The 14,272-nt window shown below is 53.8% G+C and overlaps 1 protein-coding gene across 1 annotated transcript in view; it reads left to right on the top strand.

Moving 5' to 3' along the window:
• SYT7 (synaptotagmin 7) overlaps window positions 1-7,783 on the top strand; it is a 39,082-nt gene extending 31,299 nt beyond the window's left edge. Inside the window, exons 8-9 of the mRNA XM_074273084.1 lie at window positions 520-719; window positions 2,569-7,783. Coding sequence (XP_074129185.1) covers window positions 520-719; window positions 2,569-2,673 — 305 coding nt within the window. The 3' untranslated portion in view covers window positions 2,674-7,783. The remainder of the gene's footprint in view (window positions 1-519; window positions 720-2,568) is intronic.
• Window positions 7,784-14,272: the final 6,489 nt, after the last annotated feature.

The raw sequence follows: 14,272 nt of genomic DNA, 5'->3' as shown, positions 1-14,272 counted from the left end.
CTCACCCTCCTCACGTTGGACAGCTCCCTCCCAGGAGTCCTCCTTCCTCACAGAATGCTCCCCACGCCAGGTCTGCCAGGCCGTGGCCGCCAAGCTTCATTAAGGATCTGTCAAGTGCCAGGGCCTGTGTCAAGCACCCCTTGCCCACAGAGAGAGGCTTGTTCTGGATTTCCTTCCAGAATAAAGAAGGGAACACAGCAAGAGTGAAGAGAACTGATTTCTGGTCCTAATTTAGTTAACTTTCTTAGTGACCCTGGGCTAGTCTTGACCCTTCCCATCTGTAACATGAGGCAGTTGAACCAAATGTTCTCTAAGGTCCCTCCCAGCTCTGACTTTCTATACTTCAGCATATCCTAAGGATCCCTTTGGTCCTTTCATGGCTCCCTCTTCAAGTAGTGTACCCCCGGAGAAAAGAACCCCTCCTTTCCCCACTTCTCCCAGCACCTCCAAGTCCTTGGTGGAATGGGTCCGGGCTGGAGAAGTCCCACCTCCCCTGACCCCCCCGCCTCTCACCCGCAGACCCCTACGTGAAGGTGTGGTTGATGTACAAGGACAAGCGAGTGGAGAAGAAGAAGACAGTGACCATGAAGAGGAACCTGAACCCCGTCTTCAATGAGTCCTTCATCTTTGACATCCCCACAGAGAAGCTTCGCGAGACAACGATCATCATCACTGTCATGGACAAGGATAAGCTCAGCCGGAATGATGTCATCGGCAAGGTGGGCGTCCCCAGCACCAGGCAACCTGCTGACGCAGGCAGGGAGGGAGGGAGAGAGGGAGGGAGAGCAGCACCTAAGGGAGGGCTCTGGATGCTACAGGGATTGGATCAATATTTGCTAAATATATGCATGAATGGGGCAGTGAAGCGAATCTTTGGAGGAAGGAAGGACAGAACAAAGAAAGGAGGTTCTCCCAAAGGGAAGGAGGGAGCAAGAAAGAAGGAAAGAAAAGAAAGAGAGAGAAAGAAAGAAAGAGAGAGAGAGGAAGGAAGGAAGGAAGGAAGGAAGGAAGGAAGGAAGGAAGGAAGGAAGGAAGGAAGGAAGGAAGGAAGGAAGGAAGGAAGGAAAGAAGGAAGGAAGAAAGAAAAAAAAGAAAGAAAGAAAAAGAAAGGAAGGAAGGAAGGAAGGAAGAAAAGAAAAGAAAGAAAGAAAAAGAAAGGAAGGAAGGAAGGAAGGGAAGGAAGGAAGAGAAGAAAGAAAGGAAGAAAAGAAAGAAAGGAAGAAAGAAAGAAAGAAAGAAAGAAAGAAAGAAAGAAAGAAAGAAAGAAAGAAAGAAAGAAAGAAAGAAAGAAAGAAAGAAAGAAAGAAAGAAAGAAAGAAAGAAAGAAAGAAAGAAAGAAAGAAAGAAAGAAAGAAAGAGGGAGGGAGGGAGGGAGGGAGGGAGGAAGAGAGGGAGGGAGGAGGGAAAGAAGGAAGGAAGGAAAGAGAGAGGGAAGGAAGGAAGGAAGGATGGTCCTTCTTTCCTACAACCTCCTCAGAACTTCTACTCTGCACATCTTTTAATGATTGATGCTTCATTCTTCCCTTCCCCTTTTTTGCCCCCATTTCTTTCTCCCGTCCCGCTCTTGTAGTAGCCAGAACCAGACAAGTTTGCTTTGTCACAGTCGTGTCTGGAAGCACTTGGCCCATTCTGTCTGGGGCCCCTCCCATCCATCCGGAGGTGGGCAGCCGATTTCCCCCTTGACCCTCTGGAGCTCTCGGCCAGCTGACCATTGCCTTGATCAGACCCCTGAAGTCTCGGGTCACTTTCCTTTTCAGCGCCGAGGTCATCAAAGGCCTCCCTCCCCTGGGTCAGGCTGGCCTCCCTCTCATGCAGGATTTCCCAGCTCCCTGGTTTCACCCCCTGTCCGGGCCTCTTTGCCCCCGTGGGCTCACTGTGAAGCTGGGGGTGGGACTGGATGATACCACAGGGGGCTCCCTGCTCGGAATCCGTGGTTCTGTGCTCTTGGTGTTCATGGCTCCCATTGCCATGGGGACCTGAGGTTTTCAGAGCGCTTTTTAAATGATTATCCCCCCCTTATTTAGCAAAGTTCAGAAAGGCCACCCAGCCCCCAAGACCCCAAGGGTCAGGTTACCCTGAGCTACTGTGCCCCCTGCCATGGTGGTCCGACCCACTCAGGAAACGCCAGTGTCTCCTCCTCGCCTCTGGGGTCACCAGAATCGGCTGGCAAGTCTGACCCGGTGCCTTTTGCCTGGGGATGCGACCACACACTTGACGGCCTTCCTGCTGTTCCTTTCACATAGTCCATCTCCCACCTCCACGCCTTTGCTCAGGCTGATCCCCATATCAGGGACGCCCAGCCCCCACACTGTGCACTCTCGGAAGCCCTGGCTTTCTTCCAAATTCGGCTCAAGTGCCGGCTTCCGCCTTTCCCTGCTGCCCCACCCATCACCCAGTGGTCAGGCACTCCCTTCAGAAAACAACTCAGCATTTACTCTGTACTTACACTTTCACAAATGTTTATCTCCCATGATAGGCTCTCCCGACAGAGTGGCTGGCACACAGTAGGTGCTTAATGAATGCTCGATAATCAAGTGACGGAGTCTCCCTTTCCCTCTTTCCCTCCAGATCTATCTGTCTTGGAAGAGCGGTCCTGGGGAGGTGAAGCACTGGAAGGACATGATTGCCCGTCCTCGGCAGCCCGTGGCTCAATGGCACCAACTGAAGGCCTGAGTGGGGCCTGGGGAGGCCCCGGGGGGTGGGGCTGTGGGCCCGTGGTTTGGGGGTCACGCCTTCACACTTTATGCACAACGCCCTGGGCGTGGCTCCCCCATCGGGTGGGGGGAAGGACCCCTGTGGGCTCAGCCAGGGAGGGGGCCCAGGACTCAGTATGGCCATGTTTCTAGGAAGCGCCAGCCCCCCCCATCTTGGGGGTCTTCGGGAGCCATTTTCCTGCTTGCCCCTTTTCTTCAGCTCGCCGACACTAAAGAAACAGGAGGGGGGAGAGAGGTAGAAAGCGAGAGAGACTGTTGGACAGAGAGATGGATGGATGACTGGTGGCGAGATCCTCCAGAGGCCCCATGGCGGGCCTGAGTGGTCCGCCACTTTCTTTCAGGCGGCCTCTGGAGCCAGCCCTGGTCAGTGAGGGCGAGGGCACGCTGCGGCCGTGGCGATTGGCCAGGCGAGAACGGCCCTCCTCCCTCAGGGGATTTTTATTTATTGTGAGCCGTCCAGGGGGGCCCCGTGTGCCAAGGGGGTATAAATAGCCCAGCTTCGGAGCCGAGGGCCCGTGTACCTGTGCTGTGTTCGACCTGTCCGTGTGTGTGTGTGTGTGCTCGCGTGAGTGTGCGGGGAACCCGTGGGGACTCCGGACTGCTCGCTGTGCTGGGCCCGAGGTGGTGCTGAGGGCAGGGTCTGGGAAAGGAGGAGGGATGCAGAGAGACAAGGAGGATCCCTGGGGAAAGAGGGAGGGCAAGAGTGGGGGTCCTTAGGGCCGACAGCCAGCCAGAGGGAGAAGGGAGCAGGGACAGCCTTTCTGTACAGTTCCCCATCGTATCTAGAATTTAGAGCTGGAAGGAGCCTTGGAAGCCCCTTTTTCCAACCCCTCATTTTTCACATAAGGAAACGGATCCCCCAGACCTGCCCGGAGTCCTAAGTAGTAGAGCCCAGCAGCTCGGGCCTTCGATCCCCAAGTCCAGTCTCGTTACTGCTTACAGACTGGACCTTCCCGCTGGTTTGAGAACAAGGACAATGCGCTTTCCTAGTCTCATTTCTGCCTTCCATTCACGGAGACCAGGGTACCGCGTCCCAATTATCTGGGCTTTTCCAAACTGTTTCTGGCGCTCCCCACCACGGAACGGGGCTTCCTGCAGAAAACACTCCTGCTGGCTCTCATTTCCCTCCTAAAACATGAAGTACGAAATCCTGTGTGTACGAAAACTACTTAGTCCTTGTGGTATTTTTTTTTAGTATAAAAATAGGCGTAGGATCGTAGGAGTTAGAGTTCAAAGGGCCCTTTAGGGCCATCTAGTCCAATCCTCTCATTTCTGAAACAGGGACACGGGCCTAGAGGAGGAGGGGCAAGGTCACTGAGCCAAGGCGACAGCAGGGCGAGGGCAGAGCTGAGCTACGGCCCCAATCCCCCTATGGCACACTGCCGTAGGCCTCTGTCCCCAGCCCCATCTTCCCCCCAGAGAACCCAGACCAACGGCGAGCAGTTTCTATGGCCAGCTCCACGTGAGCTAAGTCTCCAAGGCTCTTCCAGTAAATAGCCAATCCCGCAGAGGGCCGACTCCCTTGCTGGGTGACCCCATTGCTGAGAATTTTTAGGTAGGCCGGCCCCAGCCACTGCTCCTGCTATGGACGCCCAGTGCCCAAGCGAGCCTTGCTCCGTCCTGGAGCTTCATGTAGGTCCTGGTCCTCTCTTTCCCATCAAGTGCTCCCACGTTGTCCCCCGACTTCCATTGCCTTCATTCTCACTCAGAAAAGAGCTCCCTCCCACCCTGTGGAGCCTTCTACATTCTCCCCTGTCCTTTCAGACCTTATTCCTCCTTTCCGGCCCTCCTCCGGGTGACTACCCAGCCCCTCACCTCCCCCCTTATTGTCAGAATCGAAGATGACCTTAGAACAGGATCTCCGAGCTGACAGGGAAGGGCCTTAGAACGCCAAAGGCCACAAGACCTTCGAACGTGGCCCATGAGAACGCTGCACGAACCCCTGGAACTGTGGGGATTTTCAGACCGGGAGAAAATTTCACAGGCAGGAGATCAGAGCTGGAAGGGACCTTGGAACTCATAATGCTGGGACGTTAGAACAGAGATGGTCGGGACATCAGATGAGAGCGCTGGAAAAGACTTTTGGCACATTATCGGAGCTAGAAGGGAATCTAGAACATGGAACATCACAGTTGGAGCAGAGGGGGTTGTCTCAGGATATAAAGCACAGGATGTCAGTCCCAGGAATGATTTTTTAGAGTCTAGAAAATGCAGTGTCAGATATTAGATCATAAAAGGTCAGAGCTAGAGGGGTCCAAGCTAGAACCTCAAAGACTGGCTTGTCCACACCCGCTTCTTCTCTCAGTCCCTTCCAGCCCAGCAGCTCCATGAAGCTCTGCTAACCCAGAGCATCCCCCCCATTCTGCTAGGATCATCCCCTCCCCTTCCTGTGAATGCTGGGAGTTGGAGTGACCGTCGATTAACCCCAAAGTCCTTCTGAGCGCCTAATAGACCAGCCTAAAAGAGGCTTGAGGAGGGCCACGTCCCCTCTCATTCTGTTCTCCACCTTCATCCCTTCTCCGTGTCCACTCCTTGCCAAAAGAAATGGGCCGGAACCCTCTGGAGTTCCCTGAGACGATGAGGAACCCCTTGGGGCCCCTGATAGCTCCGTACAGTTGGTGCCCTCGGGGTGATGCCAGCCGAAGGAGCCTCCCCACCCCAGGAGCAGGATTTAGTGGCCACAAACCCGAGTCCACTGAGAGCAGGTGTAGACATGCAGTTCCCGATCCTGGCCACCAGATGGCAAATAGGCATCATGGTCTGGCCGGGCTCTTGTAGAAAAGCTGACCTGGGACAGAGGAGAGTGTTGGGGTGGGGGAGAGAAGAGGGTGAAAGGGCACCCCGGGAAAGGCTGAGGGTGACCCCCAGGTGCAAGGAGGCAGGGGTCTAGGAGGCTGGAGGTTTGCTCTCTGCTTAGAGCCCAAATTGCTCCTGCTGGAAGGAGCCAGAGAACTGGTGCAGACCCAGAGGGACGGCAGGATGAGGCGGTCAGAACTGGAAGATCCCAGAGCCTAGAATGGTGCTTGCAGAGGGAGCCCCTGAGCAGTGTCTTGCTTGCCCATGGTGACATTAGGGAGAGAGGAGGGCTCTGACCCCAGTTCTCCGGGCGCCGAACCCACATAGACTCGCCTGCCTTGTGCTCGGCTTTCCATCCCAGATGATTGGTCCCAGGAGCTCTGAAGCCCAGCCTGGCTAAGGGCTCTGCCCTCTCTCATCGTCACCCTGTGTCATTTTGGACCGATCACTTGATTCCCAGAAAATTACAGGGACTGGGGGAGATGACCAAGGTCCTTTCCAGTGCTCGATCTAGCATTCTGTCACCCTAAGAATGGATTCATGAACGAAGGAAAAAACTGGGCTCCTCTGCTCTGGATTCCTTACCTGTTATTACCCATAACCCACCGTGTGACCTTGGCAGGTCACTTCATCGCTGTTTCCTCATTGGCTAAGTGAGGGCTGTGAGGGGTCACTTAGGTCCTTTCAGATCTAAATTCTATGATCCAATAAAGGGCCCAGCCTCGGGCTTGTGTGGAGGGAGGCAATGAAACTGAGTAGGTGGAGAAAGCAGGGGGGGGAGAGTGGGAGAGGAAGGTCAGAGAGGGCCAAGAGAATGGAGATCGATCAATACCGAGCCTCAGTTTCCTCCTCTGTAATTGGATCAGACCCCCTCCGAGGCCTTTGCTGGTTCTAAATCCTGATGGTGGAAGCCTGGGAGTGTCTGTGCTTTGGGGAGGAAGGCGAAGGGAACAGGAAGGGTTCATAGGCTCTGGGGGTGTCTCCTCCTTTTTCCCTCCTCCCCCTCCTCGTGGGCCAGCCAGCAAGCCCCCAACTTTGCCATTCTTAGCTAGTGATTCCCAGCTGGGGTCAAACCAAATCGTATTAGAGCGGCCGGAGCCGAGCATCTTTGGGTGCTCGGCCGGGGCGGTTCTTAGCCAATCACATGCGGAGATGCTCTCCGGGTGGTGTCTTTTGTTGTTGTTGAAAGGGGGACTGGTGGGCTCAGGGACACATTAGGGATGGGGACCCCTGCTTCCTCTACCTCCCCCTCCCAAATCCTTTCCCCCTTACCGTACATCTTTGCTTAGATTGTTGATGCTTCCTGTCCCAGCGAAATGTCCACTTCACGCCATTGCAGCTGAGGGAGGGAGGGAGGGAAGAAGGAACAGTGAAGGAGACGGTGCAGAGAGGGAAGCCCGTCTTGGGTCTTTATGCCACTGAAGCGTGGCTATTTGATGCACATGCTGAGACTAGTGGTAGGAAAGCCTAGTGGGGTCAGAGGCAGATGTGAGAGAACCCAGGAGAAGCAGGGAGAGCAGAGGTAGCTCACCATCCCCCAGAGAGCCCATCTCCATTTGGTGGTAGTAATTAATGCTTCCCTTACCTCCCAGGAGAGGTTATATGGTGTCCAGGGGCGCCCCGAATGCCCTTGGATTCTGGAGGGGCTGGCCAAGGGCAAAGTGTTACTGTGCCCTTTGCCCTCGCCAGCGATAGGATAGGGTAAGAGCCTATCTGTCCTTCCCCGCCCCAGTGTCCCCCGTCCCTCCAGTCCCCATCAGGATGTGAGCCTCGTGTGTATTCTCTTTGGGGGATGCTAGAGTTCTCAGCTCTGACCTTTCCCAGGTATGTCTTTTTTCTTGTGACCATCCTCCTGTAACTGCTGTACAGAGTTCTTCCCCCCCCCCCCCCGCCCCCAGCCCTTCACCCAGCAGTGCACTCGAGGGAGGGGACGGGAGAGACAGCGGCCTAAAGGCTGGGGCGCAGGGGTGGGGACCCTGCCGTTTCTATTCTGTTGAGTCCTCTTCCAGCAAGTGTTTTATAAAAAAAGAAAAAAAGAAAAAATTCACCACCACAAAACAAAAACAAACAAACAAAACCAAACCACAAACCTCAACGTTCTCAGCGAAGAGAAAGGAAGAAAAACTAAGGGGAAAAAAAACCATAAAACCGTTTCCACCAACACCCTCTAAGCCAGCGAGATTTCCTCTTTGCAGATTCATATTTTTGTGGGAATGGCCCCTGCTTTTTGTGGAGTGGGGCCATTCTGGTTAATAAAGGATAGTGAAAAAGCAGGGCTTTGGCTCCTTCCTCCGCCGTTCCTCAGCAAACCCCCCCCCTTCAGGAGAAGCAGGTGAAGGAGAAGGGGAGGGGCTCAGCACCCCCCCAGGAGGTGAAGGAGAAGGGGAGGGGCTCAGCACCCCCCCAGGAGGTGAAGGAGAAGGGAAAGTGCTCAGCACCCCCTCAGGAAGTGAAGGCGAAGGGGAAGGGCTCTGCACCCCCCCAGGAGGTGAAGGAGAAGGGGAGGGGCTCAGCACACCCCCCCCAGGAGGTGAAGGAGAAGGGGAAGGGCTCAGCACCCCCCCAAGAGGTGAAGGAGAAGGGGAGGGGCTCAGCACTCCTCCAGGAGGTGAAGGAGAAGGGGAGAAGGGGAGGGGCTCAGCACCCCCCCCCAGGAGGTGAAGGAGAAGGGGAGGGGCTCAGCACCCCCCCAGGAGGTGAAGGAGAAGGGGAGGGGCTCAGCACTCCTCCAGGAGGTGAAGGAGAAGGGGAGAAGGGGAGGGGCTCAGCACCCCCCCCCAGGAGGTGAAGGAGAGGGGAGGGGCTCAGTACCCCCCAGGAGAAGCAGGTGAAGGAGAGGGGGAGGGATGACAGACGGGGGCTCTCTCCATTACACATACTCTTTTATCTGGCCTCTGGTGGAATATGGCCTCCGCCCCTGACTGAAGCTGGCTCCCCGACTATCATCCCCCAAGGGGATCTATTAGCACCATGGGGCCTCCTGCTGCGTCCCCAAGTACTAGTTCCTCCCCCTCTTTCACACTCCGACCTGAGGCATACTCATCCCCCCTAGATCCATACCTGGGACAGAGCAGCCAGTCAGGATTGGAGGAGGAGGAGGAGGGATTTGGGGGTGGCTCCATCACCCTGGGCGAGGTCCAGCTGTGGTGCGGGTCAGTGCTAGCTAGCCTCTGACTCCTCTTCTCCAGTTGTTATTGGGGAAGAAGGAGGAATTAGGCAGGGCTCTGCGGCCCCTGGCCCTGCTCCCCTTAGAAATAGCAATAGCCAAACAAGCATCTCCCTCTCCCCAGCTCCGGGGATCACCCAGAGAGGGAGCTCTTGGCCCCAAGCCTGCAAAAACTGGGCTCCAGCCCTGATTCCTCTCTTCACTGGCTGTGTGACCTTAAATAAATCCCTTCTGTTCCCTGGGCAATAAGCACCCCCGTCCCCGTCCCTCCCAAGGAGGAACCGAGGTCTGCCGAGGTGCTCAGAGTTTCCTAGGAAGAAGGTGCTAAATCAGCTTCCCTCATGAGCACAAAAGGAAATTCCCGCCCAGTTTTCTGTCCGTCCCACCCTGATTACGGAGACTTCTTGAAGTGAGGGCCGCCTCTTTCATCCCCCCTTCCTCCCCCTCCCCTCTGCCCCCAGCCTGCTGAGCATTCCCGATGGATTTAAATATCCATCCTTTTTCTCTCTGGAAGCTGATCTGTCAGTGAAACAATGCCAGAAGGGGGCTTGGGGCCCACTCGTCTCGGTACTCGGCGCACCTGAGCTGCCCAGCTCAGCTTTCCCTCCCTGCCCCGGGGTGACTCCCCCTGCTCTTGGAGCCAGAAAGAGCCACGGGAGCCAGTGGCCAAATAGCTCAGCGGAGCAAAGAGAGGAATGGCCTAGGGCCTTGAGTTTTTCCCATGGAAAATAGTCCCTGGAAAAAACACACACACACACACACACACACACACACACACACACACACACACACACACACATAGACACACCAGCCCTGGTGCTCAGGTATTGCCCATTCAGAGGCCTGGACGGTGCCAGGCCTGGCCACTTAAAGGCTGGGGGGCCTTGGGCAAGACACTTCCCCCCCCCAGGGTCCCTGGTCCTGCTTCTGTGCTTGAGGGATTCAAGGCCCTTCTTGTTTGTCGTTGCTAGCTCCCCTTGCGTTCTGAGGTCGTTCCCAGCCCCTCTCGGAGCCCCAAGAGCCCACAGGCATCTGAAGAGGGGGCCTCGTCCTGCCTGCTGGCCAGCGCCCTCCTCTTCTTGGGTCTCCTTCCGTTTTCATGAAGTTCATCCGCCCTGTGCTCGATCCCATTCTGCAGGCCGGGCTCGCTCCCCCCCACCCGTTATCCCTCCTTCTTTTGTCTTCTTCACGTCCTTCCTCCCTCTCTCTTTCTGATCTCTGAAAGCTTCTCCCGAACAATTCCCCATTCCTCGACTCCCACCCCCAAATCGAGGGGATGGGACTGACTCCCCGCCTGTGTTCTGGGTGTCGGCTCTCTGGGGCCATCTGTCTTTCCCTTGGTATGTCCCCTGCCTCCATCCTCTCCCCTTTGTCTGTGTCCCGTGTGTTTCTGTCTTGTTTAGATTGTGAACCCCAGGGGCAGGGACCCCTGTCTGACTCAATGTTCTGTACAGCACCTGCGGGTGCGTGAATAAATGTTAATACATGGTCCAAAGAGTGCCCAGATCATCTTGGGGAAGCAGGTTGGGGGACAGGTGGGCTAACTAGGGTGGCTGGGCTGAGACTAAGCTGGGGAGGCAAGGAAGGGGAACTTCTGAGCTGATCCTAGCCCGCCCTTTCCTTCCCAAGGACCCTGGGGTGGCGATGGGGGCGGGAAGGGCGCATTATCAGGTTTGCTAGGGGAGGGCAGAGGACCACACCTAAACCTCTGGGTTCCTCCTGAAGAAAGCCCTCCCTAACAGCTGGTGCATCCTATCACCAACCCCCTGCCCCAACCCCAGCTAGTCAGACACTTTGAGAATGAGGGGAAAGGACATAAAATCTATCCCACCCCGCCAGCCTGAGAACTACCCCCAGCTACACTTCCCAGATTACCCCAGGCTGCCTTCTCCTCTCCCAGGGAAGGTGTAGACTAAGTGTCCACACTGACCCAAAGGAATCTTGGGATGGGGGCTGGAAGTACAGATGGGGGAATCATTGTCTGCCCGAGGAGAGTATCTGGAAGGAAGTTTCTCAGTGACATTCACTAAACACTAAATCCCTACTCTGGCCAAGGATACCACCAGGCTTGTGGGGGTGGGGGAGAGCATCTGCTCCAACTGGGAAACAAGGCTGAAAAAGTGACAGAATCCCTGTCCTTTGACAGGAACATTAAGGGGGAGATGGGGAGGATATAGGGGAGGCCAGACAGACTGGGCTAGGAACTTCGGAGAAGAATCAGAAAAAGACTTCTCCAGGAGGCGGTAGACACATAAAAGTGATGGACAAAAAGGAGGAAAGGCATGGAGGAAGAGAAGAGGATCGAGTTGATCCAGTGAATAGAAGCTGGAAACGTATTTGGGAAACAGCTGGTAGGCCAGTGTTGTTGGTACAGAGTGTACTGCTGGAGCTAGGAGGGGGCTGAGAACTGAGAAGGTCAGAGCTGGGAGGGGCCTCAGAATGTGGACTCTAGAAAGGCCCAGAGAGCTGGGGGAATTCGGGAAGGGCCTAGTACAACGGGATGGGTGTTGTCTGCGCTGATTTCTTATTTCTCTCTGAGAACCTCTAAAATACAGAGTTTGGACCAGAAGGGCTGAGAGACCCCCACCCGCTCTAAGAACTGCTATGCAAATGAGGTTTTGGTCCTAGGAACACAAAATATAGTCTATCAACAAATTAGTCACCAAACAGGAACCTGCTCTCAGTAAGCTTAAATCCTGGGCAGCTTGGGAGGCCTTTGCACTGAGGCTTAAAGGGAAGGAGGTGAAAGTCAGGGGGGAGTATGTTCCAGATATGGAGGATGACTTGGGGCAGCAGATGGAGGGCAGTCGCCAAGGAACAGAGCAGTCCACTTCGGCTCAAGCTTTAATGTGCAGGGAGGGGATCAAGATCTAGGGGGACTGGAATGATAGGTTGGGGCCAAACTGGCTTTAAAATGATTTGATATTTTATCCTTGAATCAAAAAGTTACTGAGGATTATTGTCAGGGAAGGGCACTGTCAGACTGTGCTTAAGAATAATCACTTTGGCTACTGTGAAGCAGGAATACCCGTTACAGAGGCTACTGGAAAGGATCTAGAGGAAGGTGGTGAGCGGCTGGATTGGGCACAAGAGATTACCCTCAACAGAAATAGGAAGTTTGGAAGGAGGAAGAGTTTAGGGCAAAGATCATGAGTTTGGTTGGGTGTTTGTTGCATTGAAGATGTCTCTGGGACATCCAGCTTGCAATGGGCTCTGGATTGGTGACGCCAGAGCAGAGCCCAGGAGCTTCGGACCTAGAGATCTGTGAGCTGCCTGGCTGTCCGTGTGCCAGTCTGTGGGGCAAGGTCCCCACTCTGTGTACTATGGACAGGGCTTCTGCCCCAGCAGCCACAGCTGGCCCAAGGGACCCTGGATGAGGTAGGGAAGAGACTAATTCCATGAGAATGTTTTTCACGATTCTCCCATAAAGCCCATCCATTCCACATTGTGTTCATTTCAGCTAACCCCTCCAATGGTTCCTAAATAGTTCCTAACATTTTATTTTGGTGGCCTGGACCTTTTTGCCAAATGGAGCCCATGAACCCTATCTCAAAATCAAGTTTCTAAATGCCGAAAATACACAGAATTACATAGAAAGCCAATTATAGCAAAATAGAATTTGTTTTCTTTTTCTACATTCATAATTTCCCTGAAATTTTTCCATGGATCCCTTGGGGAGGAGAAGGAAGAGGTCCTCAAGGGTTCATGGGGATTGGGAATCCCTGATCTAACCTTTCCAGAGGCATCCAGATGCTGAAAAGTCTTGGTTTGGAAAGTCTTCTAAGTCCACTCAGGAAAAGAGGCGGTGGAGGATGCATCTAAGGCAGAACTAGGGTAAGGGGTTATGGCAGCAACCTGTTCTTCTCCCCTCCACATTGCCCAGCGTGGCGTCCATTCGTGTTGGAATGAACCAAATGTGGGCAGCCATTTTTAATAGATTGACTGAATTGGACTCTTCCATATACCATTGGGAAGCATGCTAGAGCCATGAGATGGGGTAACAGGGAGCAATATCAGGAGAAGGGAGAGCATGACAAAGTTTTCAGTTCCTTCTGTAATCAGGACCCTCTCATCACCTGCCTCAGCTTCCATCTCCATCTGGTTGATTGGACTTCCACATCTCTCCCCCTATTTATTGAGGGGGGGATTGGGGAGAATGGCTGACCTTCAGGACAGAGCTGGGAGAAATCAGTATTCATTGAGGCTGCCTCAATCATTTTACAGATGAGTAAACTGAGTCTCAGAAAGAAAGGGACTTGGTCACCAAGCTGGGAACAGAACCCAAGGTTCTTCTGAATCCCAAGTGGATCATGTGCCAAAATATTTGATAGCCTGCCATTTAGGGGAGCAAGCTCTGGGGTCTTCATTCTTCTTCCTTGCTCCCAGCCTCGGGTGCTAAGAACCACAAAGCAACTTCTCCCTGCCTACAACCCCTCCAGGGAAGAGAGACAAAAGTGGGCCCACTGAGGCAAGAAAGGGAAGAATCCCCAGGCCCTTCTCTTTCCTCTCAGAGACAGAGTTGGGCAGGCGTGGGTCTCTGGCAGGAGGGGAGGCCCGGTTGTTCCCAGGCAGTTGTACCAGCCTGCAGTTCTGAGAGAAGCTTCCAGCCCTCTGTCTCTCTCTACGTGCTTCTAATTTGCATCTCCCTCCCCCCACCCCATGTCTCCCTCCCAGCCTGGCTGGGCAAGGCTTGACCTTTCAGCCCAAACTCATGACCCATTGCCATAGCAACGAAGCTTTGGTATTATCTCCTCATGCCATTAGGAAGGCTTTTTATTTACTTATTTTCTCTCAATGTGGCTGCTTTTCCTGAATGGTTTAGGAAGAAGGAGGGAGAGAAAGGGCTAAGGAGAGTGAGAAGGGACTGAGAGAGGCAAAGGCAGACAGGGAAGGTGGGATGGAGAGGCCGGGAGAGAAGTCCTGGAGGACGGGCTGCCTCTGAGAGGTAGGGGATGGGCAGATGGAGAGAGCAGAGGACAGGAGCTGGCCACAGACAGACAGACAGCATCAGGGAGGGAGGGACCAAGCCTGTCAGGGGATGGTTAGAGGAGCAGAGCCAGAGGACAAACAAGACCCAAGACAAGGACACAGAGAGAGGAAGAGGCAGGGGATGTGCCGGCTGGCTCAATCAATCCATGAGCATTTGCTAAACACCTACTATGTATCACATGCCCTGCTAAATACAAGGTCACAAAGATAATCCTGAAATGCCTACTATGTATCACATGCCCTGCTAAATACAGAGTTTAAAAATCATCCTGAAACAGCTACTATGTATCACATTTCCTGTTAAATACAGAGTTAAAAGATAATTCTGAAACACCTACTATGTATCACATATGCCCTGCTAAATACAAGGTTACAAAGATAATCGTGAAATGCCTACTATGTATCACACAGTCTATTAAGTAGTTTTAAAAAATTGAAAGACTATATATTACATGCCCTGCTAAATACAAGGTAACAATCCTGAAATGCCTACTATGTATTACATGCACTGCTAAATGCAGGGTTACAAACATAATCCTGAAAGTGAAACAGAGGCAGAAGGCAGACCCAGGGGCCAAAGAGAGGAGAGGAAGAGACAGCAGGGAAG

Source organism: Sminthopsis crassicaudata, chromosome 6 (genome assembly GCF_048593235.1).
Source record: "Sminthopsis crassicaudata isolate SCR6 chromosome 6, ASM4859323v1, whole genome shotgun sequence".
Classification (NCBI taxonomy): domain Eukaryota; kingdom Metazoa; phylum Chordata; class Mammalia; order Dasyuromorphia; family Dasyuridae; genus Sminthopsis; species Sminthopsis crassicaudata.
Note: the sequence above shows the minus strand (reverse complement) of the source record. Positions and strands in the feature narration are given on the sequence as shown.